Raw genomic sequence first — 27950 nt, 5'->3', positions numbered from 1 at the left:
CTGCCTTCCGCTCAGGTCATGATCCCAGGGTCCTGGGATCTAGCCCCACATAGGGGTACCTGCTCAGCAGGAAGCCTGTTTCTCCCTTTCCCATTCCCCCTGCTTCTGTTCCCTCTCTCGCTGTGTCTCTCTCTGTCAAATAAATTAATAAAATATTAAAAAATAAATAAAAGACATCTCTTTGGATAGTTGTGGAAGTTTATTAGGATAACAAATGTAAAGTACGTGCCATGTGGAACGTGTGGATTTAGAGACATATATGTAATAAACACAAGGAGGTATATAAAATAGCGTACGGATTTTGATACTTGGTGGAAGGGAACGTGTGACAGCTGTGGGAGTGTATGTCATATTTCAAAGAAAATATATTTAATGGAAGAGACAGACATCGTAAGGGTGCAGCTGGATGGATTTTTACAATGTGGACACACTCATTTAACCACCACTGTGGTCAGAAAACATACATTGTATGCACAGATTTAAACTCTGTTGTGACCTGCTTTTTGGCCAATTGTACAGTCAATTTTTGTAAATGTTCCATGAACACTCGAAAAGAGGGTATATTCTGCAGTTTTGGAGTAGAGTGTTCTCTAAATGTCAGTTAGGTCCAGTTAATTAATTATGTTGTTCCCATCTGTATCTGTCTCTAGAATTTTCTTGTCTGCTTCTTCTCTCATCTTCCTACCAGCTTCATTTTGGTCAGTGCTTACATGGGACTTATATCCCATGTCTCCTGGGATTCCTATTAACCAAAGAAGAGAAACTAAGCACAGTTAGACACAAGAAGAGGACTATAGGAAAGCAGATTTTTAAAACTGAAAGAAAACATAAGTTAAGCTCATGGCTAGAGACTCTAAAGAGAACATGAGTCAAGAAGGTTGAGTTGTCGGGGCGCCTGGCTGGCTCAGTCAGGGGAGCCAGTGACTCTTGATCTCTGGGTTGTGGGTTTGAGCCCCACACTGGGTGTAGAGATTACTTAAAAATAAAATCTTAGGGGCGCCTGGGTGGCTCAGATGGTTAAGCGTCTGCCTTCAGCTCAGGTCGTGATCTCGGGGTCCTGGGATCGAGTCCCGCATCGGGCTTCCTGCTCCTTGGGAGCCTGCTTCTCCCTCTGCCTCTCTCTATCTCTCTCTCTCTGTCTCTCATGAATAAATAAATAAAATCTTTAAAAAAAATAAAAAATAAAAAATAAAATAAAATCTTAAAAAAAAATAAATGAAATCTTAAAAAATAAAGTTGTCAGATTTCCCAGTGGGATACCCTCCCCACTGATTCATTCTGCTTCTATTCCCATTCCTAATTATTCCTCAGCCTATCAAGTCATCCGATTCATTGACCTTACCAAAATTTTGCTATTTATTATTTTACTTACACCTCTGTTTTCCTCATAATCCAGTAGATTCTATGCATGGTTCATCATTATCTCATTCCTTTGTATAACTAGGAATCAACTTATCAAGAAAGTTCATGGGGCATCTGCGTGACTCAGTCAGTTAAGCACCCAACTCTTTTTTTTTTTTTTAAGGTTTTATTTATTTACTTGACAGAGAGAGACACAGTGAGAGAGGGAACACAAGCAGGGGGAGTGGGAGAGGGAGAAGCAGGCTTCCCACGGAGCAGGGAGCCCAATGCGGGGCTCGATCCCAGGACCCTGGGATCATGACCCGAGCCGAAGGCAGACGCTTAACGACTGCGCCACCCAGGCGCCCCAGCACCCAACTCTTGATTTCAGCTCAGGTCATGATCTTGGGGTGGTAGGATCAAGCCAGTGACGGGCTCTGTGCTCTCTACACGGATTCTACTTGAAATTCTCTCTCTCCCTCTGCCCACCCCCTCCCCCGTTTGTGCACTGTCTCTCTGAATAAATAACTAAAATCTTAAAAGAAATAGAAGGTTCAAGACCATGGGGTGCCTGGCTGGCTCAGTTGGTGCAGCATGCAACTCTTGATCTTGGGGTTGTGAGCTCGAGCCCCACGTTGTGTGTAGAGATTACTTAAAAAAAAAAAAAAAAAAAGTTCAAGGCCTATAAAAAGGAAATGTTAAAACACAATGAAAAGACCTTAAAAAAAGTCTTGTACAAAAGAAAAGACTTAAAAGATTCTTGGATGAGAAGACTTAACTTCCTAAATATATCCGTTTAGTTGAAATTAAGAATAGCTAGAAAAGCTAGAAAAAGCATCAATGAAGGGGAGAAACTGTTAGTAATTAAAACAATGTGCATGGATAGATAGATAAATTCCATAAACCACACCATATACGAAACTAAATTTCAAATGGATCAAAACTTTATTTTTTTTAAAGATTTCATTTATTTATTTGACAGGGAGAAACACAGCAAGAGAGGGAACACAAGCAGAGGGAGTGGGAGAGGAAGAAACAGGCCTCCTGCAGAGCAGGGAGCCCAATGAGGAGCTCAATCCCAGGAGCCTAGGATCATGACCTGAGCCGAAGGCAGACAGTTAATAACTGATCCATCCAGGCGCCCCATGGATCAAAACTTTAAAGTAAAAATGGAAACTATCAATAAGAATTCTTTCATACTGTATTGCGTTTTTGAAAGTTGCTAAGACAGTGGATCTTAAAAATCCTCATCACAAGAAAAAGAAAATTTGTAACTAAATATGGTAACAGATGTTAACTAGATTTGAGGTCATTTCATACTATATACAAATATCGAATCATTGTTATACATCTGAAACTAACATAATGTTATATATCAAGTATATCTCAATTAAAAAAATTTATACACAAAGAATTCTTTGATTATCTTAAAGTGGAGAAGATATTTTTAACTTTGAGTCAAAATTTAGAAGCCATTAAAGAAAAGACGGATAAAGTACAAAACAAGCAATTGAAAGCCTTCTGCCTGCCTGGCAAAGACACAAACATCACACAAGTCGAGTCAAAAGACAAACAGCCAACTGGGGGAAAAATCAACTCAGAGTGTACACAAAGGTCTAAATCTTGAATGTATAAAGAGCCCTTACAAATGGATAAGAAAAAGACTACCCCAATAAAAAATGAGCGAAACATATGAAGAGACAGTTCACAAAATACACAGGACTCTTAAAGTTAGGGGATGCTCAGTTTGAGATACACAAATTAAAACTAAGCTGAGGTTTTATTTATTTATCTTATTATTTTTTTTTATTTTTTTAAAGTCACTGGTTGCTTTATTCTTTCTTTTTTTTTTTTTTAGCTTTAAAGATTTTATTTATTTATTTGACAGAGAGACAGAGACAGTGAGGGAGGGAACACAAGCAGGGGGAGTGGGAGAGGGAGAAGCAGGCTTCCCGCGGGGCAGGGGGCCTGATGTGGGGCTCGATCCCAAGACCCTGAGATCATGACCTGAGCTGAATGCAGATGCTTAACAACTGAGCCACCCAGGCGCCCCTAAACTGAGGTTTTAATTCACATTATTCAGATTAGCAAAAATGCAAATGTTTGATAAAGCACTCTTTTGCAAGACTATGGGAGAAGAGATATGCTAATAGATTATGTAAATATATATGGATACGAACTGTAGGGAGGACTATCTGTCAATATCTACATATACCTTTGACCCATCCAGCATTCACATGTCCTGAGATTTATCCTACAAATAAGCTTCCATCCATGTGAAATGATACCCGTGCATGTTTATTCATTTCATTACCTATGTTAGCAAAAGACTGGAAGTAATCCAGTTGTTTCTAAATTAAAACTGGCTTGGGCGCCTGGGTGGCTCAGTTGGTTAAGCGACTGCCTTCGGCTCAGGTCATGATCCTGGAGTCCCTGGATCGAGTCCCGGCATCGGGCTCCCTGCTCGGCAGGGAGTCTGCTTCTCCCTCTGGCCCTCCCCCCTCTCATGTGGTCTCTCTCATTCTCTCTCTCTCAAATAAATAAATAAAATCTTAAAAAAAAAAAACTGGCTAAATAAACATCACAAGCCTACAACAGAATATTATGTAACTGTAGAAAAGAATGAGAAAGCTCTCTGTGTACTCAGGAAGGACCTCCAAGATGCATTGTTACATGATAAAAAATGTTCTATGCTATCTTTTGTGTAAAAAAAAAAAGTAAGAGGGGCGCCTGGGTGGCTCATTCGTTAAGCGTCTGCCTTCGGCTCAGGTCATGATCCCAGGGTCCTGGGATCGAGCCCTGCATCGGGCTCCCTGCTCAGCGGGAGGCCTGCTTCTCCCTCTCCCACTCCCTCTGCTTGTGTTTCCTCTCTCACTGTGTCTCTCTCTCTGTCAAATAAATAAAAAAAAAAAATCTTAAAAAAAAATAAGTAAGATAATATGGAGATGTGTGTGTATGTATACCCACACAATAATTAATTAATTTGCTTACTTATTTATGATTGCTTATGTTTAGCAAAAAGAAACCCTGGAAGGAAAGAGAACTAGTAAGAACTAGTAAGAGATGTAAACCTCTTTAGCATTCTTGCTGCTTTCTCCATCCACTTACTTAGGAAAAAACCAACTATGGTCAAACCCAACTAACCACTTACTCTTTTCCTGCAGTCAAACAGCTAGAGTAAATCTACACCAGTTTGACTGGTCTTTCTTCAAGTTTATGTCCAAAATATTAGCAGGCAGTTAACACTGCTCACCAGTACTAATACACACTTTCCTAGTGTGTTCAATTCCTGTCTCCACTTCTCCCCACCCTGTATTTATTTTTTTAACACAACCTCAAGATTTCATTGTCTTCCTAATAAAACAAAATATGAAGCTTAAAACTGGATCACTGGGCCCTTCTTATCTCCTCCCTCGCGTCTCCTAACAGCCAGCATTCTCGTAGATCTGCAGCTGGGCTCACCACATTCAAGCCTCAGTGCTACATTCTTTGTATAGCCTTTTACTGGAAAATGAGCTTCGTCTGCCCACCATGGCCACTTTGCTTCCTGTCATCATGCCACTTCCCCTGAGCCTACAGAGGATCTTTTGCCCTTACACTGCGTCACTTTGTAGGCTGGTGCTCACCGCACTTGTCACAGAAAGTCGGGCAGATTCTAGAAACACTCACCGTATTTGTGGGAGTGCTATTGGCACAGAAAACTCTCCCCACTCTTTAGATCTCCGGACCTTCCTTTTCCCTCTGCACTCTTTGCAAATGACTTTGCCTTATACTCCACGAAGAACAGAAAGCAGTCACTTTCCACGAACAAACGAACCAGCTGTATTAGCATACAGTGTTTCCATGCAAACAAAATACCTAATCTGACTTCCTCCACCTGCCCTCCAGGTTGCTGCTCCTTTTCTCTGCTGCCCTCCCAGCAAAATGTCCTTTGAACTGTTTGTAGTCACTGTCTTTACTTCCTTAATCTACATTCTCTCCTTAGCCTACTCCATGCAGGTTTTATTGCCTACCCCACTACTCCATTGAAACTTCTTTCAAGATGACCCATGAATGACACACGAGGATTAGTCATTAGATATAGGTGACCCTGGGAAGGGGTGTGCCTTTGGACTAGGTGCCTCTCTTTAGTGAACTCCCAAAGAAGCCAACAACTGCGTCAGTCAGTCCTTATTCCTGAAGGGAAGCATGTCACTATGCATGTTTGTACGTGCACAAAACTTTACATTTCAAAAAGGATAAAGGATTTTTAAAAAAATATGTCAAGGCTAAGGGAAAATGGAAGAGCATAGTCAGGATAGTCAGATGAAGTCAGGATAAAGTCAGATGGAGTCAGGAATGTATATCAATTTTTGGACTTGAATTGCAGATTTGGATTTGGTTTTCCTAGAGACCAGCAAAGCAAAATGATTAACAGGATTGCTTATAAAATTCAAGGTATCCATAAGACAAATACATGACAGAAATGTGGCATCTCTCAACAGGAACATCTGGGAATATCAATACCTAGAATGTTGGGAGTGTACCATGCTGATTTGGAAAGAGGTCACTTCAGGATTCTGTTTTCAACTCCATCCTTGTTCAATATTTTTATTACCCTATTGGATTATGCTATAGAAAGCATGTTTATGAAACTTGCATATAACAGAAATTCAGGTGCAAATGCTAATGTATTGGATGACGGAATCAAGATTTATGTTTAATAATCCCTTCCAGAATTTTCTACTTTGCAGGCAAACTCACCAGTCTGAAAATTGGGGCACCTGGGTGGCTCAGTCGGTTAAATGTCTGCCTTTGGCTCAGGTCAGGATCTTAAGATCCTACAATTGAGTCCCATTTCAGGCTCCCTGCTCAGCGGGGAGTCTGCTTCTCCTTCTCCCTCTGTCCCTCCCCCTGCTAGTGCTCTCTCTCTAATAAATAAATGAAATCTTAAAAAAAAAAAGACTATAAGATTTTATAAGATTTGTGTCACATTTGGGTTGCCCCCCACCAAAAGAATTTTAAAAAGACTACAAGAAACAAATGTCAATGACAATGAGATTTATGAACTTACTATTTATGTAAGCAACTTTATGGAACCTGGAGTATCAAATCATCTGCATGCTCCAAAATTACCTTCATGCTTTATACTTGTATACACAAATATTTTGTATAGAAATAACTGGGATGCATACTATTTGTATTTACTTTTTTCATTTAATTTTAACCCTGGACATTATTTTTATGTCTACTTTTCTATACATTAATATTTCATTTTCAAAGCAAAAAATATGAAATCAAATAAGGTTAAAAGCAAACGTAATTTAGTTAAGAAACAGCTGTACAAGTATAGGATGTGAGAGACCTGACTTAATAGTAGTCCGAGTGGAACTGGGTATTTACCCCAAAGATACAAAAGTAGGGATCCGAAAGGGTACGTGCACCCCGATGTTTATAGCAGCAATGTCCACAATAGCCAAACTGTGGAAAGAGCCAAGATGTCCATCGACAGATGAATGGATAAAGAAGAAGTGGTATCTATATACAATGGAATATTATGCAGCCATCAAAAGGAATGAGATCTTGCCATTTGCAACAACGTGGAGGGAACTGGAGGGTGTTATGCTGAGCGAAATAAGTCAATCAGAGAAAGACATATATCATATGACCTCACTGATATGAGGAATTCTTAATCGCAGGAAACAAACAGAGGGTTGCTGGAGTGGTGGGGGGTGGGAGGGATGGGGTGGCTGGGTGATAGACACTGGGGAGGGTATGTGCTCTGGTAAGCACTTTGAATTGTGCAAGACTGTTGAATCTCAGATCTGTACCTCAAACAAATAATGCAATATATGTTAAGGAAAAAAAAAAAAAGAAGGTAGCGGGAGGGGAAGAATGAAGCGGGGGAAATCGGAGGGGTAGACGAACCATGAGAGACGATGGACTCTGAAAAACAAACTGAGGGTTCTAGAGGGGAGGGGGGTGGGAGGATGGGTTAGCCTGGTGGTGGGTATTGAGGAGGGCACATTCTGCATGGAGCACTGGGTGTTATGCACAAACAATAAATCATGGAACACTACATCTAAAACTAATGATGTAATGTAGGGGATTAACATAAGAATAAAAAAAATAAAAAAAAAAATAGTAGTCCGAGTGAAAATAAAGACTTGTGGGTTTTAGTTTGCCACAAGTTGACTATAACTAATTCAGGGTGTGATATGGCTATTATATTTGTGAATGCATTCTTGTGCTGTAAGTACAAGTGATGGAAATAGCCGTCATGGCAGTGCTTAAAATGGACCAGGTGCTGTGTAAGCATATTATGTGTGTTATATTATTTAATCCTTGTTTTGCTAGAAGGTATTACTGTCATTAATTACCTTCTGGAGGCAGAAATTTTCAGAGAGACGTGAGCTGGCGAAGGACTAGCTAGAAACTGGGGGAATGGATTTGAATTGAGATCTGTCTATCTCATGGAGAGATGGTTTCTCCAGTGCCCAGATCAGATCTTGGCAGTAAAATATAAGAGATTATCTCCAGGCAGGGGGTGGGGTGCGATGGGGGTAGGAGGGCGGGGGTGGGGGAGGCTTGTGAGACCATACCGTATGAAGACTCTTTGAAGGATTTAAAGATGTTTAGCTTGGAGAAGGAAAGACTTACAAGGCTCATAATAAGAATATTAAAATACTTGAAGGAAGGGCTGTCATTGGCAAAGAATAATGAGTTTATTTTCTGTAACTCCAGAGAGCAGAGGCTGAAGTTACCAGGAAGCAGATTCCATAAAGGATATTTTAACAGTTAAGAGCTGTACAAAAAGGGTGCCTGAGTGGCTCAGTAGGTTAAGCAACTGCCTTCGGCTCAGGTCATGATCCTGGAGTCCTGGGATAGAGCCCCATGTCAGGGTCCCTGCTGGGTGGGTGGGGAGTCTGTTTCTCCCTCTGACCCTCCCCCCTCTTGTGCTCTCTCTCTCATTCTCTCTCTCTCTCAAATAAATAGATAAAACCTTAATAAAAAAAAAAGAGTCCTACAAAAAGCAGAATGGTCTGCCTTGAGAGTTTTCAGAAGAGTTTAAGCAGAGGCTGTTTAAACTCTGTGGTTGTATGGACCTTCCTATGTAGGGCAAGAGGATGACCCAAATAACCTCTAAGATGACTCTTCCTCCTAAAAACTCCTAATCAGTATTGCAGTTTCTCTAACCTTCTGCTCAAGTTCCCCCATCTTGAAGTTTTCTCTGACACTCACAGCCCCCCCACCCCCCGCCCGGTGATTGGTTCCTTCCCCTGGCTCTTCCATTCCCTTGTATCTGCCTCTCTCTTCAAGGCGTTACATTCCTTTGAGGGTAAAGAACAGAATTTTGCACATGGCGGGCACCCAAATATTTGTTTCGATTTAGTAACACTACGTTTCTTTTGGTAACATATTGTCTTGTTTCCTGTATTAGTCTTGGGAGTAGATAGTAAGCCGTTTGAAGTCAGAGACTGTGATTTATATTTATCTGTATTTCCTTCTCTACAACACCGGTGGGAAGGGTGTTGTAGAAAAGGAAATACAGATAAATATAAATCACAGTCTTGGTGCTTGATAACCATTGCTTTAAATTGAGTGGAACTAGAAGTGGACCAAGGACTGGGAGCAAAGGTGCGAGATGCAAAAAGGTCGAAGAGTACTACCGTTTTGCATAAAGGTGTGGGCTTCTTGCAATGAAATAATGTTCAGGAAGTTTTCCAACAGGCAAGATCAGTTAAAATTAAATCATTGTAAAATAAAAGCTAGAAATAGTAAAAGTGTTGAGTTTCAATTAAAAGCGACACAATAATACAAATATTAAGAGAAAGCTCGAGTATTAACATAGTCTATGGCAAGAGGGGCTTAGCACCCAACTATTAGGCACAGAAAGAAGAGAAATAATTTTGAAATGCAGGGCTCCGCTGATTCACCGAACATGTGTAAAGGACAAATGCAGTCACTCACAGTGATGTTTATAGAACATCTGTCTGTAGGTCAGTTTGTATTACCTGGGTGTGTTTGGTGTACATATTGGGTGTTCAAAGTTCCTGAGAGAATGCAATCCTGCTTTTCCCACTTTTGGGTTGAGGGCTCCCTTCCCCTCTCCTTCCCCTCCCTTCTCTCTGCATAGCCCCCCGCAAAGCTTAATGCTGCCAATGGGGTCGACAGAGGTTCACGGTCCCAGGCTCGTCTCCAGGTATCATTCCACTTCTCTCCCGGTCCTCTCCCCGCACCCTCGCATACGAATGTGTGGTTTTCACTGGTTTCAAGGTTTCCGTAGCCCCCAGCAGTTTACAGCCAAACAAACACACAAACCACAGAAAACGCAACCTGGCGGCTCTCGGCGGCCCGGCAGTGCGACCACTCCGCCTCCCTCCCGCTTCGAGGCATTCCCCTCCACCTCCAGCTCTCACTCAGGCCCAGCCAGTCAGAAAGTCCCTACTTGAGGCACGCCGCCCAATCAGGGTGTCCTCACCTGCCGAAGGTGAGGCCGGGCTCCTTACGCGACAGTCTCCTGGGCCAATCGGAGGCAGCTCGGGCTTGGAAAGGCGCCAATCGCTCCGAGCGGGGAGGAGCGGGAGAGGTCGCACCTGGCGACGGTGAGTCACTCCAGGGAGCGGCGGCTCCCTCCACCAATCGGAACGCGCAAGGGCGGGGCGCCGGCCAATCGTCGGGGGGGGCGGGGCCGGGCGGAGCTCAACCTGGTGGCTGGATTTTAGTCTCCGGGCGGCTGCGGGGGAGGCTGTGTCTGTCCCCGGGGCTGCAGCCGCCGTGTCGTATCGGGACCCTGATCGTCATGGGGACGGAGGCGAGAACCGGGAGGAAACAGTTGCTTCTCTTCACATCGGTCATCCTGTGTAAGTCCCCGGAGTTTCGGGAGGAATCGGTGGATCGGGTCAGAGGTTGGAGGGAGGCGCTCCCCACGCCTCTCGCCCGCGGGAGGGGAGGAGTTGAGAAACCTGCCAGCCTCACCCTCCTGGTCCCCCTTTCCACCCCAGCCCTCCCCTGTATCCCCTCCTCACCTTGGCGGTGGCTGGCTCCCCTCCCCCCACACCGGTCCCCTTACACCCACCGCGAGGAAGCCGCGGCTTCCGCACGTAGCCGAAAACGAGGGAGGGGGTAGCCCCACTTTTCCCAGCCTCACTTACTGGCGAGGGCCCTGCACGCATCCACCCAGACGTACTTCTCCGCACGCACCTGGGAAGGGCCATCCTGCCCTCCAACACGCACCCGACATCCGCGCACCACCCGAGAGAAGCCTGAGCCTCGCACCCCTGACTCCTCTGGCCCCTGAATGCCCTGCTCCTGAAGGGCCCTCGGAAAATCTAATGGAGGTCAGGTGGGGTGGACATCTCTTTCCCTGGCTGTTGCTGAAGGGGGCTCCTTAGCTCCCCCGGATCTTTGGGTTGCGGTGGTTGCTCTGGGTAAAGTGGGTGCAGGGTCTGAAGAAATAAATTTGAGATCTCACCTTTCTCAGAGCACAGCACTTAAAGTTCCTTTCTGGGGTAGCTACCTCGAGAGTCCTTAATAAATGTTGTTGACTGAGTGTCTTATTCCCAGGGGGAGGACCTGTCTGTTGGTTGGCTGGATCCTTCTCACAGCCAGGACTCTGCCCTCCCCCGACCGCTTCTGGGAGTTTTTGTTTCCTTTGTAAACTCCCTTTCCTGTGGAACAATGAGGCTCACTTGCTGAGGCATGCCTCTGTCTATAGATAGGTTTGGGCGGACTGAGTGTATGGTTTGGGTCACCCAGTTAGGCACCCTGTGTCCCCAGCTGGACGTATATTGTCAGATTCATGAGTGCCTGTAAGTGTGCTTCTGTGGATTCTTGTGTCAGTAGGTGATCTGTAGGAATCTTTGTTTTTCCCTCGAGGTCCATGCTTTAGAAAGTGTAAAAGAAATGAACAGTTACAATAGCATTGGTGGTTATAAGGCAGTTCATTTTGCTCAGTTTTGAAGGGTGGAAATGGATTCCCTGCTCTTAGGCGGGTGGATTGACAGCTTCTTTGTCCCTTATCACAAAAACATAAGCCCTTGGGGTAAACTGGACCAGAGGCAAGTCTAACCCTCTCCCTATTGTACAGATACGGAAACGGGTCCAAAGAGGGGAAATGACTTTTCCAGATTGACGAAAGGACCTGGGAATGGAACCAAAGTTTCCTGAGCCCCTTTTTCCACTGCTGGATCCAGCATCTCAAGCACCCTGTGGCACAGGAACCATGATCTCAAACATAAGTTTGGCATAACGCCCCCGGATCCACTCTCTTACCTTCTCTCGCTTGTCCTTTTCATTCTATGCCTCCACTTTCCTCCTTGATTCAGTTTCCATTTTTCACCTATTCTCCACCTTTCTTTCTTCTGCCTGTATTTTAGAACTGCTCATGACACCCATGGGCCTTCTTTGGTTCTTTGTGGTGCTCCTACTGGTACGCAACCTCATGCTGAACAGTGCTCCCCCCCCCCCCCCCACAGAAGTTTCTCATCAGTCATGCTATCTGCGACCATGTGTGCCGGGCTTACAAGCTTCCTGAAGCCGGCATCCTTCTTCCTTCTCCTCTTTCTTTTTCTCTCCTCATTTTCTGCATTGTGACATCCCCCAGTAGCCCATACTGGCACTGAAAGAGTTGGGATAGCCCCATTCTGAGCTTGGGCATGTCCTCTAGTCTGTTCAGGGATTCACATGGAGCCAGAGGTGATGTTGCATTAGCTTGACAGGACGGTGGGTCCTGGGAAGTGACATGCCCAGGGGATGGGGGAACTGACCATATCACATTTAAATCCAGCTAGACCTGGGGGGAGGAATTTGATTAGTAAAATGAGGATGGAAATAGGAATCAGATGACCTCACCGGGTTTCTAGTTTGGCTCTCTGCCTTATTTGTGATCTTAGACTAGTGCCCAGTCTTTCCATCTGTGGACAGGAGTAATAATGCTTGTCCTGCGGGTTGACCAGGATAATAGCTACATTACATGTACATGAAGGGATGACTATCATTGGGCAGCTGTTTACCCCTTTGGATTTTGTGAGGAGGAAAGAATGCTGCCCCAGGAGAGTTGGTCAAAGGAAGCAAGGTTTCCTCCTCCTAGATCCCAAATAGCAAAGGTAAAAAAAGGTAAGGGCTCTTTCTTGGGTGTTTGGTCTGTCCTCTGGCCCTGGGGTGTCTGGAGCATATGTGGGTGCCCTCGTGTTCTCTCTTCTCCCACCACGGCTGTGCTCACTGTGGGCTCTGCCATCAGGGAGGAAGAACAAAGGGCAGGATATGATCAAGTTCAAGCAAAGGCCCAGCGCCAGCCCTGGGAAGCCTTGTGGAGAGGAAAGCCTGAGCTGCTGGGGCAGGGATTGGAGCCCAAACACTGAGGGAACTGGGCTTGGGAAAAGCACACCCAGTGACCAAAAACACGGTCTCCCTCTTCCTGGGGAGCCTGCACTTAGAATTCTGTTTCCAGCAGTCTCCCAGGCAGGGAGAGGCATTTCTACTTATAGCAGGGTCATGTGTGAATAGGAGAACTTTTGGTGTAACCACGGGGAAGAAGGGGGAGCCTGGGTTGGAACCTTGGTTCTTTCCTCCCATCCCACTTGAGTGGGGGATCCCCACCCGACATTCCGGAAGACAGGAGCTGCTGCCCCATGTGTGGCTCAGTCTGAGTGCTTGTCTTCTCTATGGATATTTCTGACTCAAGCCCTTCCACCTTTGCTGTTCAGCTTTGCTAGCTTTACCTCAAACTGTACATTGGTGAGTCGCTTCTCCTCTCCCCTCCCTCTACCACTGGTTGAATTTACTCCCAGGAAAGAATTGTTCCCTCGAAACCTGAAATCTAGTGGCGGCTGACGATTGCCAGGCAGCCAGGCAGCCAGGCGGAACTAGGAACTGGGAAATGCCCGGTAGTGGGATTCCAGTGCCCCCCTCCATCTGTACCGCCTGGCTCCAGGACACTTTCACTTTACAATGTTTCTAGTTTCTTTGTGACCTAGGCATGCCTGGGGTCTCCAGGCTAGTTTTGGTTTGGGGTAGAGCTCTTGTAATTAAAAAAATAAAAAAGTTTTATTTATACTTAGAACAGGTTAATACGTTGATGTACACCACAGGCATGTACTCCATCAGGCACCTAGTTTTTTTCACTTTGGATACCCTGGAGATCTTTTCATATGGGCATTACGGGTGTTGTGGTCTTGGTCTTTAAGATCCCACCACTGTCTAGCCCCCCCCACCCCCCTCCCCCAAGTCACTGGGTCAGGGGCCACCTGTTCTGTGGACACTGAAAGGGCTGACACCTTTGCTCAGAGATAGAGTGAAAAACTATACCCATTTTGCATGATTGAGTAGGAAATAATGGAGCTTATTTTTCACATCTGTTAGTATTGAGGAGAGACCTTGGGGACCTCTAAACTCAGACTCGCTTCCTTTTCAGAGGTTCAGGAAAGATCTGGATGACCACTTTTCAGATGTAATTGTGAAAGAGGGTGCAGCGTTGTGGGGAGTGGGTTGTGGGAAGCCACGTGAGTGGATGCATACTGGGCTTTTCCAGGCATTGAAAACTCAGAGTCATCTGTCTGGGACTCCCTGATAAGCAGGGTTTCTGTCTAAAGTCCGGCTATGGCATTAGTTTCGCAATGTTGGGGGTAGGACAGGAGGAAACAGCTGGCTGACAGGAAGCTTGATGCCAGGCCCTTGGAGTGAGCCCTGGGTGGGCGGGGCATAACCTTCCCTTGTACTGGGGAGCTGGGTGGGGAAGGGGAGGAGCGGAGCAGGTAGAACTGGAAATTCTGCAGAGAGGGCAGGAGGGAGCCATGCAGTCAGTGAAAGCTCTCCTGTCCCACACTGCTGATCCCACCTTCTGCCATCCTGAGGGCCATTCCAGCCACTGACGTCACTCAAAGTGCAGCCAAGAAGGGCGGTTTAGACTCAGCCCAGCCTGTTGTTGGGCTCACAGAGTGTTCCTCTTGCCCACGCATTCCTTATCTGTCCTACCCTAACCTCCAGGAGCGAGTTCAGTCTTTACAGGGTGACCGGTGGGGAGGAGGAAAGGGCAAACCGGGGGTAGAAGCCCTAGGTCCAGGTTCTAATGGTATTGCTTTGTCAAATTCATTTGTTAATCCAGGAAATGTTGGTGTCTCCAGTGTTCTGAGCGCCCTGCTAGAGATAAGGGATAAAGCAGTGAATCACACTTGATATCAAGAAGTCCTGAGGGGAGCCAGGGGCATTAGAAACAGTTAGCCCACCTTAGGTAAACTGAGTACCCTTTCGGAGCCGGAGGCCCTGGCTTTCCTCCTCATTCCACAGCTGTAGCTCCCATACAGCTGGAGGGGCCTATGAAGCTCGTATGCCTAGAGGGGAAGTTCGGGTGCATTCTTAGAGAAAACCAGAGTCTGGCTGGCTGGCTGGTTTCCCTCCTTTTCCTTCCCTTAAAAAAAAAATGGAATTCAAACAAATTCATGGTACAAAAGCAACTTAAGGAACATTCTAATAATTAACAGGATGTATAGAGGAAACAAAGGTTTCTTAATAAAGCAGTAGAAGGAAGCTTTTCTGTGGTGGGCTTGATCTGCATATACAAGGGTGGTTGTTGGTGGGTTCTGTTAAGTCTGGACACCTTCGCCCTCTGTGACCACTTTATCACGGTATGCTTCAGTGGGGAGCATGGAACACTTTTCTGGGCAAATACAGTGCTAGGAGCTGGGGAGATACAAACAACTTGGATTCTCTTCCCAAGGACTACAGACATATATTGACTAAGCAGCAAGCGACAGAGTATGCCAGGCGCTGTCATCGAAGTACAAAATGTTTTGGGAGCATACAAGGAAAGAGATAAAGTTTTTTTTTTTTTTTTTTAAGATTTTTATTTATTTATTTATTTGAGAGGGAGAATGAGAGAGAGAGAGCATGAGAGGGGGGAGGGTCAGAGGGAGAAGCAGACTCCCTGCCGAGCAGGGAGCCCGATGCGGGACTCGATCCCGGGACTCCAGGATCATGACCTGAGCCGAAGGCAGTTGCTTAACCGACTGAGCCACCCAGGCGCCCGAGATAAAGTTTTTAAAAAGATAAATTTTTATTAAATAACGTGCTCAGTGCAGAAAAATGGGAAAACAAATACAGAGAAAATAAAAATCACATGTAATCCTATTATCAAGAAATAAATAGTACTTGTGTTTAATTGCAGTCTTTCCTCTATGAATAATATGATATATATGTATATATACTTTATATATATATTACGTATATGTATTTTTAAGCAAAATGTGCTTTAAACAACCTCCATTCTATAGTATTCTACTGCATGGCTATATTATAATTAACTGTTCACTTTTTGTTGGACTTTTAGGTTTTCTTTTTCTTTGCTATGCTAAATAATATGAAACTGTCCCTGTACAAACATCTTTAAGCTTAACCTTTGATTATTTTCTTAGACTATATTCCTAGAAGTTGGGGAGAGATTAATGTTGACTGGGGAAAGTCATAATGGATCAAGGGGCATTTGAACAGGATCTTGAAGGTTGAGTGGGCTTTCCTTGCTTGTCTGGTGGAGATGCTCTATAGCATCATGCTTCTGGAGCCTCAGAATTAGGCAGACTCGGGTTAAGACTCCCCTCCCACCGTGGGATCCCTGGCTGGCTCAGTCGGTAGAGCGAGACTCTTGATCACCAGGTTGTGAGTTTGAGCCCCACATTGAGTGTAGAGATTACTTAAAAAAAAAAAAAAAGGATTCCCTTCCCACTTGGCTGTTTATAGCTGTATGATTTTGGGCAACTATTAGCTCAGTGTGGGTGCGGGTGGCTCAGTTGGTTGAGTATCTGCCTTTGGCTCGGGTCGTGATCTCAGGGTCCTGGGATCGAGTCCCACATTGGGCTTCCCACTCAGTGGGGAGTCTGCTTTTCCCTCTCCCTCTGCCCCTCCCCACCATTCATGCTCTCTCTCTCTCTCAAATACATAAATAAAACCTTAAAAAAAAATAGGGAGACAATGCATAGGGCACCAACCTTGATGGGAGGGCTCACTGTGTCATTTCTGCCATGACACTTGCCCAGATTCAAGAGGAGGGAACCTAGACTCTACTTTAGTCCCAGCGTAAGGAAAGCATGTGGGATGAGATAAACATATAGATCCATTGGTCTATTTTGGAAAACACAATTTGCCACAGTTGTGTTATTATTCAGATACATAGTGATTTTCAGGAATTATATGCTCAGTCCTACAGATTTCTACACCACCAACTCTCTTCTGACATGTACGAAAGCATGTAGGGATTGGTTTAGGTATTAGTGGCTACATCACCACCTCCCCTTCTCTTTACCCAACTCACCTTCTCTTCCACTCCCACCCCCTTGTGCCACTCCGCCTACCTACTGTTGTCAACTACAGTTATTTCCAGGTACCTGCGCTGTCACCCTTTTTCTCTCCTTGAAATTTATCAGACTCACCTATACTCTCCAGGATCTTGATGGTATAGTAATCTTACATTTCTTTCTTGTTTTTTTTTTTTTTAAAGATTTTATTTAATTAGTCTGTTTATTTAGAGCACAAGTGGGAGGAGGGGCAGAGGGAGAGGGAAAAAGAATCTCAAGCAGACTCTGTGCTGAGCAGGGAGCCAGATGTGGGGCTCCATCTCAGGACCCTGAGATCATGACCTGAGCCAAAATCAAGAGTCAGGTGCTTAACTGACTGAGCCACCCAGGCACCCCTAATCTCATATTTCTTACTTACCTGTTACCTCATTTCAACTTTAAAGTTTTTTTTTCCCCCACCTTTAAAGTTTAATCAGTGTTTTTGCCTCTCCTTTCTGGCTTTGTTTTATTCTTTCCTCCTTCTTATGATCTGATTTTCTTTTCCCCCTTTTTCATTCCCTTTTCCCCTTCCTTTTTCTCTAAATTAAAACACTTAATACATGCTTGCTCATTACACAAATGCAGAAGATAGAAAAGAAAGGCTGCCTGTGGTCTCAGATAATATGCACAGTTGTGTGCATGGAGTCTGTTAGGGATTTTGTTCTGCATATACTCAGATTATTATTTAAAAAAATAGGATCATTCTACATACTGTTTTTATATTTTTGGATATATTTCTGTGCTAGTACAAATTGATCTACTTTGACCTTCGGGATGGCCATATGTATTTTTTTTTTTAAGATTTTATTTATTTATTTGAGAGAGAGAGAGGGACAGAGAGAGAATGAGCAGTGAAGGGGAGGGGCAGAGGGAGAGGGAGAAGCAGGCTTCCTGCTGGGTGGGGAGTCAGACGTGGGGCTCGCTCCCAGCTCAGATCATGACCTGAGCTGAAGCCAAGATTTGGCCGCTCAACTGACGCAGGTGCCCCTATTTATGTTTTTGAGATATATTAGTTTCAGGTACACAACGTAATGATTGGATATTTCTGTATATTGCAAAATAATCACAACAGTAAGTCTAGTTAACATCCGTCCCCATACATAGTTACAGAATTTTTTTTCTTGTGATGGGAACTCTTTAACACTTACTCTTTGCAACTTTCACATATGCAGTACAGTATTACTAACTATGGCCGCCACGTTAAACATTACGTCCCCGTGACTTACTTTATAATGGGAAGTTTGTACGTTTCCACCTCCATCACCCATTCCCCGCCCCCATCTCCAAGCTTAGTTTTGTTTTTGTTTTAAATTTAGATCCTACGGGGTGCCTGGGGGGCTCAGTTGGGCATCCGCCTTCCGCTCAGGTCATGATCCTAGGGTTCTGGGATCGAGCCCTGTGTCGTCTGGCTCCCTGCTCAGCAGGGACCTGCTTCTGCCTTTCCTCCCTGCTCGTGCTCTGTCTCTCTCTGTCAAATAAATAAATAAAATCTTGGGCGCCTGGGTGGCTCAGTCGGTTAAGCGACTGCCTTCGGCTCAGGTCATGATCCCAGGGTCTTGGGATCAAGTCCCACATCGGGCTCCCTGCTCTGTGGGGAGCCTGCTTCTCCCTCTCCCCCTCCCCCTGCTTGTGTTCTCTCTCTCGCTGTGTCTCTCTCTGTCAAATAAATAAATAAAATCTTTAATAAATAAATAAATAAAATCTTAAAATTAAGATCCCACATATAAGCGAGATCATATGGTATTTGTCTTTATTTCATTTAGCATAACGGCCTCAAGGTCTATCTATGTTAACTCAAATGACAAGGTTTCAATTTTTTTTTTTATGGCTGAATAATAAACCATTGTATATATGTACCACATATTCTTTTTTAAGAATTTTTAAAGGATTTTATTTATTTATTTGATAGAGAGACACGGAGAGAAGGAACACAAGCAGGGGGAGTGGGAGAGGGAGAAGCAGGCTTCCCGCTGAGCAGGGAGCCCGATGTGGGGCTCGATCCCAGGACCCTGCATGACCTGAGCCGAAGGCAGATGCTTAACGACTGAGCCACCCAGGCTCCCCTATATGTACCACATATTCTTTATCCATTCATTCATTGATGGATACCTAGATTGTTTCCGTATCTTGGCTACTGTAAATAATACTGCAGTCAGCATAGGGGTGCATGTGTCTTTTTGAAGTAGTGGTTTTATTTTCTTCAGATAGACACCCAGTAGTAGAACTGCTGGATCATATGGTAGTTCTATTTTTACTTTCTTAAGGAACCCCCCCATACTGTTTTCCAGGGTGGCGTACTGTACCAGTTTGCATTCCTTCCAGCAGTGCACAGATACTCCCTTTCCTCTACATCCTTACCAATACTTGTTACTTCTTGTCTTTTTGATAATAATGGGAAGTGACATTTCATTGTGGTTTTGATTTGCATTTCCCTGATGATGAGTGATGTTGAGCATCTTTTCATGTACCTGCTGTCTGTCTGTATGTCACTGGAAAAACATCTATTCAGATCTCTGCCCAGAGATCTTTTAATTGCATTGTGTGGGTTTTTTTGCTGTTGAGTTGGGAGTTCTTTATATGTTCTGAATTTTTTGGATATTAATCCTTTATTCGATATGCGATTTGCAAAATAGTTTCTCCCATTCAGTGGGTTGCCTTTTCATTTTGATGATGGTTTCCTTTGCTGTGCAGAATGTTGATTCTTTCACTATGTGGAAATGTCATCATAATTACCTAAGCCAAGGCTGTAGTCACTGGGGATTCAGCCAGAATGCCCACTGCTGAAGTTCAACTTAGACCTGTGTATTCATCCACCTGGGCCGCCATCACAAAATGTCACAGACTGGGGCTTAAACAAAAGTAATTTATTTTCTTTTTAATTTGTAAAGATTTTTAATTAAAAAAAAATTTTTTAAAGATTTGATTTATTTATGAGAGAGAGAGAGAGAGAGGGTATGAGCTGGGAGAGGGGAAGAGGAAGAGGGAGAAGCAGACTCTACTGAACTCAGAGCTGGATGCGGAGCTCAATCCCAGTACCCCGGGATCATGACCTGAGCTGAAGTCAGATGCTTAACCGACTGAGCCACCCAGGTGCCCCAACAGGGATTTACTTTCTCACAGTTCTGCAGGCTGGGAGGTCAAGAGCACAGTGCTGTTGGGGGTCGGTTTCCTGTGAAGCCACACTCCTGCTGCTGGTCCTTTCTGCAGGAGCACAGTTGGTGTCTCTCTGTATAAAGGACACCAGATTGGATTAGGGCATGTCCTAAGGGCCTTATTTTAGCATCATTATCTTGTGGAAGGCCACATCTCCAAATACAGTCACATTTTGAGGTACTAGGGTTTAGGGGGAACACAATTCAGTCTATAACAAGCATAAACCATTTTGAAAATTACCTCTGCAGAAAGGGCAATGCTTTGATCAGAGTCTCTTCCTAAGCTGACCTGGGCCTACTTGGAGTCTCTTGGTTGTTCTTGTGGTCATGAAGAGAGTGGGGGTGTTTTAAATGGATTCACATCTTTCCCCCACTTTCTGCTGCTGTTTTATTTTTTATTATTTTTAAAAATATTTGTTTATTTGAGAGAGCGAGCACGAGCATGCATGAATGGGGGGAGGGACAGAGGGAGAGAATCCAAGCCGACTCCCCGCTGAGGGCAGAGCCTGCCTCGGGGCTTGATCTCCCGGGTTGTGAGATCATACAGCCAAACACTTGCCAAAATCACGAGTTGGGTGCTTTTTTTTTTTTTTTTTAAGATCTTATTTATTTATTAGAGAGCACAAACGGGGAGGGGCAGAGGGAGAGGGAGAAGCAGGCTCCTGGCTGAGCAGGCAGCCCGACGCAGGGCTCGATTCCAGGACCCTGGGATCATGACCTGAGCTGAAGGCAGACGCTTGACTGACTGAGCCCTTGTAGACCTTGCATCAAAAACCTCCTGGCACTTCCACTTTTGTCTGCACACCTCCGTGGATGCAGAAAGCAGCCTCTACCTTTGTGCATTGCAGACACCTGCAGACGTGCTGCAACCCAGGGGCAGAAATCAGTCCCTATTGCAAAATGGCTGCTGGAAATTGCCCATGTGCAGAGAAGTTTCATTCTGTTTCAAAACTATGAAATTTAAAAACACTTAATTTTGGGGGCATTTGGAGGGCTTGATCTCCACGTTGGGTGTAGAGATTACTTAAAAATAAATCTAAAAAAACCACTTAATTTTTAAGTTCTGAAGCTAAGTTTAAGAAAAAGATTAATGGAGAGGTGCCTGGGTGGCTCAGTTGGGCATCTGCCTTTGGCTCAGGTCATGATTCCGGGGTCCTGGGATCAAGCCCTGAACTGGGGCTCCCTGCTCAGTGGGGAGTCTGCTCTGCCCCCAACACACATAAATAAATATTTTTTTAAATAAATAAATCTGTAACAAAAGAAAAAGATTAATGGAATAGTCATCTTTCCCCTGCCCCCGATAATAGAACAGTTTATTAAAAATTTTAAAAAGATTGAACTATGGATTGAGTTTGTTTTTTCTTCATTTGGGCATGCCCCGTTTGCCAGTTTGAAAAATGGGCTTATCTTTGTAGATAAACTTTAACAAGTAGATGTTGTAGTGAATGGTCTGCTATAACCTAATTTGTTAAGACTCTATGTTGTTCAATGTCAACTTGTACCAGGCATTATGCTAAAGTGCTGAGTACTCAGAATAATAAATAACACATGGTCCCTGCTCCCTGGGGCTTTACTGTCTGGTAGGGGAGACATACCTGTGCACAGATGATGTCATTGTAATGTGGGCAGTGCTTTGCCCCTGTTTTGCATGGGGTAGTTAAAGCCTAGGAAAGAGGTCTGAAGCCGGCTGTGGTAGGATTGGGGGTGGGTGGGTCATTTCTTGGAAAATAATGTAGATGCATAGCTGCTGACCAGATGAAGAAAGAGGGGAAAGGGTGCTCCACAGAGCTGGAATAGCAGGAGCAAAGTAGAGGTTGTGAAACTGCTCTTTGCTGGGAGTTTAAGGAGTCTCTACTGCTAGAGGATAAACTGCAAGAGTAGAAAGGCTTATCAGAGGGTTGTCTGGGTGAAGAATTTGGATTTTATCTGAGAGGCAATGTGGAATCCTTGAAAACTAGAAGCAAGTGTTAGATGTGCATTTTTAGGAAGGCTGTATGGTATCAAGCTGCCTTGATTTGAATCTGCACCACTGCTTTAGCTGCTCTGGGCCTCAGTTTCCCTGTGTAGAAAATAGAGATTATAGGGACTCCTGGGTGGCTCAGTTGGTTAATTGGCTGACTCTTGGATTTGGCTCAGGTTGTGATCTCAGGGTTTTAGGATCAATCCCCACATTGGGCTCCACACTCAGCGGAGAGTCTGCTTGAGATTCTCTCTCGCTCTCTCAAATAAATGAATCTTTAAAAAAAAAATAGAGATGATAATAACAGTATTACCCAACCCCTAAGGGTCTTGTAGGGATAAATGACGGTCCGTGTAGTATGCTTGCAGCAGTGCCTGGCACATAGTAAGCACTCAATAAATATTAGCTCTTCCTCCGGCAGTGGGATGGAGGATGGATTTGCGTGGGTCAAGATTAAACAAGACAGAGAAAACAAGTGTAATTGAGAGACTAGTTGCAATTCTTTAGATGATGATGGTACTAAAAAGTGGTGGCCAAAATTGGAGGAACATTTGGGAGGTGACGATGTAATGCTTGCTGTTTGATTGACAAGAGTGAGGGAGAGGTGACTGCGGGAAGGCTTCTGGTTTGAGTGAGCAAGTACATGGTGGTACCACCAACCTAGAGAGGGGAGCAGGAGCGGGTGTGTGGAGTCCTGGTGGAGAGGACGCAAGGAGGCTCAGCCGTAGGCATCTGCAGCTCTGGTGGGAGGCGGGGACTGGAGCTGGCCCTAGGTGGGTGCACATGAATTTTGGGCTGTGTTTGAGATTTCCTGGAGAGAATGTGGAAAGGAAAAAAGGCCTGAGAGGAAATGCTGGGGATCACTCATGTTAAGGGATTGACAGAGAAAGCAAGGTTCAAAAAGGAGAATGGTTGTCCCCAGAAGGGCGGCACACAGAAACCTAAGGGCAGAGTGACTTCTTCTTCTTCCTTTTTTTTTTTTTTTAAAGACTTTATTTATTTACTTAGAGAGTGAGCGAGCAAGCAGGGGGAGGGGGAGGGGGAGAAGGAGAGATAGAATCTCAAGCAGACTCCACACAGAGCACAGAGCCTGATGCGGGGCTCCATCTCACAACCCTGAGATCATGAGCTAAGGTCAAGAGTCGGGTGCTCAGCCGACTGAGCCGCCCAGGGGCTCCCAGAGTGACTTCTGAGGAAGGGAGCCGTCTGCAGGGCCTGGCGTCTTACAGAGGCCACTGAAGGGAACTGAAAAAGCAAATTGTGGATATCCTTAATTCTAAGACTACTTCAGTGTTTTGTAAGTTGGGATGTAACTTACAGCCTAGGTATACATTTAATATGATGTCCCCCCAAGCAGCTATTATTAAATCGATGTATATCATATAATCAGGGCATCTTAGAATTGAGGGATGCAATGTCTGGTGATCTTGGTAAAAGCAATTTTAATTCCAAGGTGAGAGCCAAAGATCTACTGAATGAGTGTGTTGGGCTGAAAACACTGAGGAGTCCTATGGAGGAGTACAAGATTGAGGGCAGGCTTTCTGTACATGAAGGGGCCAAAAATCTATTGATGCCTTTGACCTTGTGGCTTTTCTTACTGTGAACTTAGAGTAAATCAAGCGTCACCGTGAAAAGGATGGATTTTCCTTCTATTTGGGTTTACCACGTGCATTAGCGGGACATCTGTTGTGGGCATACAGTGAGCCAAGTACAGGTCCAAGCTTCAGGGCAAAGGGATGGGGTGTGATGAGGCAAGGGAAATACAAAATAGTTGAGGACAATGGGCAGGGAGTCTGTGGGTGTCCTGAGGGAGATAGGGTGCAGTGAGGGAAAGCCCTCCACTCTGCTGGTCTGTCTGTGGAAGTTCTAGAAAAGAGTTAGCCTTTCCAAGGCAGATACCATGAGAGAGGATAGGTGGTTTGGTGGGCTGGGATATAAGCATTTTTCAGGCAGAGTTTGTATTTATTTATATATGTCTTATTGAAGAAAACTTTGAAGTCAGAAAAATAAGTGTGTACAGAAGGACCTATGGGCAGATGATGATAATTATAATAATAGGAGAAGATATAATAGTTATTTGGTGCTTCCTGTTATAGGCACTTTATTTGTATTAGCTTGTTTGACTCTCAACCCCAGGCCTTTGATGTAGAAGCTGTTATTATCCCCATTTGACAGATAGGTGAACCGAGGTTCAGAGTGACTAAGGTAGCTTGCCCAGGTCACTCAGCCCAGGAGGTACCAGAGCTGGGATTTGAGTCGGACAGCTTGGTTCCAGAGGCTTGTTCAGGAGGGACAGGGGGAATGTGGACCGTGATGGTGAGGTGTCAAGGAGGGTGTGCTGGTGAGGCTGGGCTCGACAAACGCAGGGACTCGCAAGCACAGTAGAGCTTGAGTATTGGCCATCAGGCCACAGGTGGTCAGCTGAGATCCTGGGCTGGGATGGCGCCGAGGGGCAGACCCTGTGTTTTATTTTTTTATTTTATTTTATTTTTTTTTAAGATTTTATTTATTTATTTGAGAGAGAGAATGAGACAGAGAGAGAGAGCATGAGATGTGGGAGGATCAGAGGGAGAAGCAGACTCCCTGCTGAGCAGGAAGCCCGATGCGGGACTCGATCCCGGGACTCCAGGATCATGACCTGAGCCGAAGGCAGTCGCTTAACCAACTGAGCCACCCAGGCGCCCAGACCCTGTGTTTTAAACAGGAGAAGGCTGGACTAGGCAACGGAGGTCAGGACTGTTGAGGCGCCGGGGAGGATGGCTGTAGCCCAGGACGTTTGTGTTTGTATGTGATGTGATTCCTGAATGTTCTATTTATTTTTTATTTTTTGAATTCTTTTTTTTTAAGATTTAATTTTTTAAAGATTTATTTATTTATTTAAGAGAGGGGAGAGAGAGACAGACAGTGTGAGCAGGGGGAGGGGCAGAGGGAGAGGGAGAGAGAGAATCTCCAGCAGACTCCCCGCTGAGTGCAGAGCCTAATGCAGAACTCAGTCCCATGACCCTGAGATGATGACCTGAGCCAAAATCAAGAGTTAGATGCTTAACCGGCTGAGCCATGCAGGCACCCCCTAAAGATTTAATTTTAGTTAAAAAATATAATTTAGGGCCACCTGGGTGGCTCAGCCGTTAAGCGTCTGCCTTCGGCTCAGATCATGATCCCAGAGTCCTGGGATCGAGCCCTGCATCAGGCTCCCTGCTCTGCGGGAAGCCTGCTTCTCCCTCTCCCACTCCCTCTGCTTGTGTTCCCTCTCTCGCTGTGTCTCTCTCTGTCAAATAAATAAAATCTTTTTTTTTTAATAAATAAAATCTTTAAAAAATTAATTTAATTTAATTTAAAAATATATATGTATATATATATCTATTTTTTAAGTAATCTCTACACCCAACATAGGGCTCGAACTTTAAACCCTGAGATCAAGAGTTGCATGCTTTACTGACTGAGCCAGCCAGGTGTCCCTATTCTTGAATGTTCTAGATCTGAAGGTCTGAGAGGTCTCAAAAGAACTTAGCAAAAGAAGTGATGCAGAAACAATCCCCAAATTCATATGCTGTGATTTCTTTTTTGGTGGCCCTTTATTTCAGACAATAGTTTTTAGTTTAATTAGAAGCTATTCTTTATTTGGGTCGTGTCATAGGTTGGATTCTAAGGAAGCTGACTCCGAGATGTCAATTATTGTACCAAGACGTTTATTAGGGAGTGTTCTTGGGATCCACACCTAGGGAAGGGCAGGGAAGGGAAAAGGAGTAGGATGGGATGGAGGGAGAACTTGAGTTGCATTGTAGCCTCAGCCTGTTCCCCAGGGGAGCTTTGGGGCAGGAATAGCCTTTCTGTGTTGCCCCAAATTGGGGGTTGGGGCATTGGGGCAGTAGAGCTGGGGCTCCCTGGAGCTGCCTTCCTCCTCTCATTCATTGGTGAGGCACTGGATACCAGCTGCCCCTGCCCCATGTGGAAGGCACGCCCCTCTGCCTGTCCTCAAAATGGCTGGTAGCTTAGGGCCTTCATCTGGCAGAAGTCCCAGCAGCTGGAAAACAAGTTCTTCATTCCTGAAGGGAGATCAGGCTCGAGCATCACGCTGCACATCACAGGTGTCAAGTTGTAAAATTTGAGGATCTTAAAAAAAACGAGTTCCCATCATCAAAGCAGAGAAAGCTGGGACAAAAATCAAAGCATTTCATTATCAGCTTTCATTTCATTCCCAATAACAGCTGAGTAAGAGATGTCCAAGTGCTCAGTTTTCAATTAAGTGAGGGCTATTTGATTTAATTTCTAATCGGTTATTACGTTTGGTTATAAATTTGACATTAAAATGTAATGCCAAATATACAGATACAATGTATTGGAAATAATTCACAGGTAAAATGGACCTGACTTTTAAAAGTCTTTCCCCTATTAAGCCACGGTTTTTCTGAGAAACAGCATGGCTTATAAAAGTATGGTATAAAAAGGGGAAAAGGGGCACCTAGGTGGCTCAGGCAGTTAAGCATCAGACTGTTGGTTTCAGCTCAGGTCATGATCTCAGGGTCGTGAGATCGAGCCCCACATCAGGCTTCCAGCTCAGCTTGGAGTCTGCTTGTCCATTCCTGTCTGTTCCTTCCCCCAGCTCTCACATTCTCTCTCATAAATAAAAAATAAAAAATAAAAATAAATATTTAAAAAATAAAAAAAAAAGGGAAAGAAGAGGGTGTAAGGGGAACCTGTGTGCTAATCTGAGCTCTGCTATTTCATAGCTATGAAAAACATGGGCCAGATACTTAATTTTCTCATATGTAAAACGGGAGAGAGAATGTTTATCTGGACTAATTTACAGTGTTGTGTCAAATTGAGATAAATGGATAAAAGCACTTTTAAAATTTTATTTAATTTTATTTATTTATTTTTAAAGATTTTATTTATTTATTTGTTAGAGAGAGAGAGTGCACAAGCAGGCAGAGAGAGTAGACTCCTTGCTGAGTAGGGAACCCGACGCGGGTGGGGATCATTCCCAGGACCCTGGGATCATGACCCGAGCCAAAGGCAGACGCTTAACCAACTGAGCTACCAGGTGCCCCAGTATAAAAGTACTCTTTATTTTTATTTATTTATTTATTTGACAGAGAAAGACACAGCGAGAGAGGGAACACAAACGGGGAGTGGGAGAGGGAGAAGCAGACTCCCTGCCGAGCAGGGAGCCCGGTGCGGGGACCCGATCCCGGGACTCCAGGATCATAACCTGAGCCGAAGGCAGTTGCTTAACCAACTGAGCCACCCAGGCACCCTAAAAGTACTCTTTAAATACTAATGCCAAAACAAAAACAAAAACCCTCAAGGACTTTAGAGAACATCTAGTTCAGATTTTTTTTTTTTTTTTTTGAGAGAGAGAATGAGATAGAGAGAGCATGAGAGGGGGGAGGGCCAGAGGGAGAAGCAGACTCCCCGCCGAGCAGGGAGCCCGATGCGGGACTCGATCCCAGGACTCCAGGATCATGACCTGAGCCGAAGGCAGTCGCTTAACCAGCTGAGCCACCCAGGCGCCCGAGAACATCTAGTTCAAACCTTTCATGTTTCAGGTGAGAAAAGGGAGCCTCAAGACCATATTCAGTTATGTGAGTAATTACATAAAGCAAAAATGTGCTTGCATTAATCTAAGGAAGACGGAACTCTTAGAAGGATAAAGAAAGCACACGTGGTGAATTTGAGCATGGAAAACACGAATGGGGGTGATTGTGCAAGCGCAGGTTTGCAGCGGAGCCTGGATCTCCCAGAGTCCTGTCACTGGTGCTTACTGTCGAATGCTGGACCCTCCTGCCCACCCACCGCTGCCCTCAGTTAGTTAGCCCTGCCTCCCCTCACCCAGCGCTTCACCCCTAATACCCACCACCTCTTCTTTCCTTTTCCACTGGGCAGGGGGAGATTCTCGGGAGAGGATCTAGCCCATTTCTGGCTAGAGCCAGGGCTCCCTCTCAGACCCAGCTGTGTGATCTTAGGCACGGCTCTTTCCTTCTCATTGGCTTGGTTCCTCGTGTAAAACTGGGGTAATAACACTTGTCCTGCTGATCTGTCATGCTTGTTTCAAGGATCAAACGACATAATGTATGTGAAAACACTTTAAAAATACAAAATGCCCTACAAATGTTGAGTGTCATTATCCTCCTAACTGCTCCTCCCCTGCCTCCTCGCCTCCCTCCCTGCCTCCTCGCCTCCCTCCCTGCC

At 44.8% G+C, this 27950-nt stretch overlaps 1 protein-coding gene and 2 long non-coding RNA genes across 6 annotated transcripts in view; 2 read left to right on the top strand and 1 right to left on the bottom strand.

Moving 5' to 3' along the window:
- Nucleotides 1-180: 180 nt before the first annotated feature.
- LOC118014003 lies at nt 181-10093 on the bottom strand. Its single transcript, XR_004680171.1, has 2 exons — nt 9803-10093; nt 181-742 (listed from the first exon to the last, which is right to left on the bottom strand). It is a non-coding gene; the product is annotated as an uncharacterized LOC118014003 (long non-coding RNA).
- The window catches only part of F11R (F11 receptor), a 25434-nt gene continuing 7469 nt past the window's right edge, over nt 9986-27950 (top strand). For all 4 annotated transcript variants that reach the window (XR_004680168.1, XM_035009965.1, XM_035009967.1 and 1 more), the window contains exon 1: nt 9986-10184. Coding sequence is in view for 3 of the 4 variants with exons in the window: in XM_035009965.1 (XP_034865856.1) it covers nt 10124-10184 (61 nt within the window). In the remaining variant the exon portion in view is untranslated. The remainder of the gene's footprint in view (nt 10185-27950) is intronic.
- LOC118014002 lies at nt 10497-13609 on the top strand. The gene is made up of 2 exons (XR_004680170.1): nt 10497-10666; nt 11411-13609. It is a non-coding gene; the product is annotated as an uncharacterized LOC118014002 (long non-coding RNA).

Source organism: Mirounga leonina, unplaced genomic scaffold (genome assembly GCF_011800145.1).
Source record: "Mirounga leonina isolate KUSES-001 unplaced genomic scaffold, KU_Mleo_1.0 Mir_154, whole genome shotgun sequence".
NCBI lineage: Eukaryota > Metazoa > Chordata > Mammalia > Carnivora > Phocidae > Mirounga > Mirounga leonina.
This window is presented reverse-complemented; position numbering and strand designations above follow the sequence as displayed.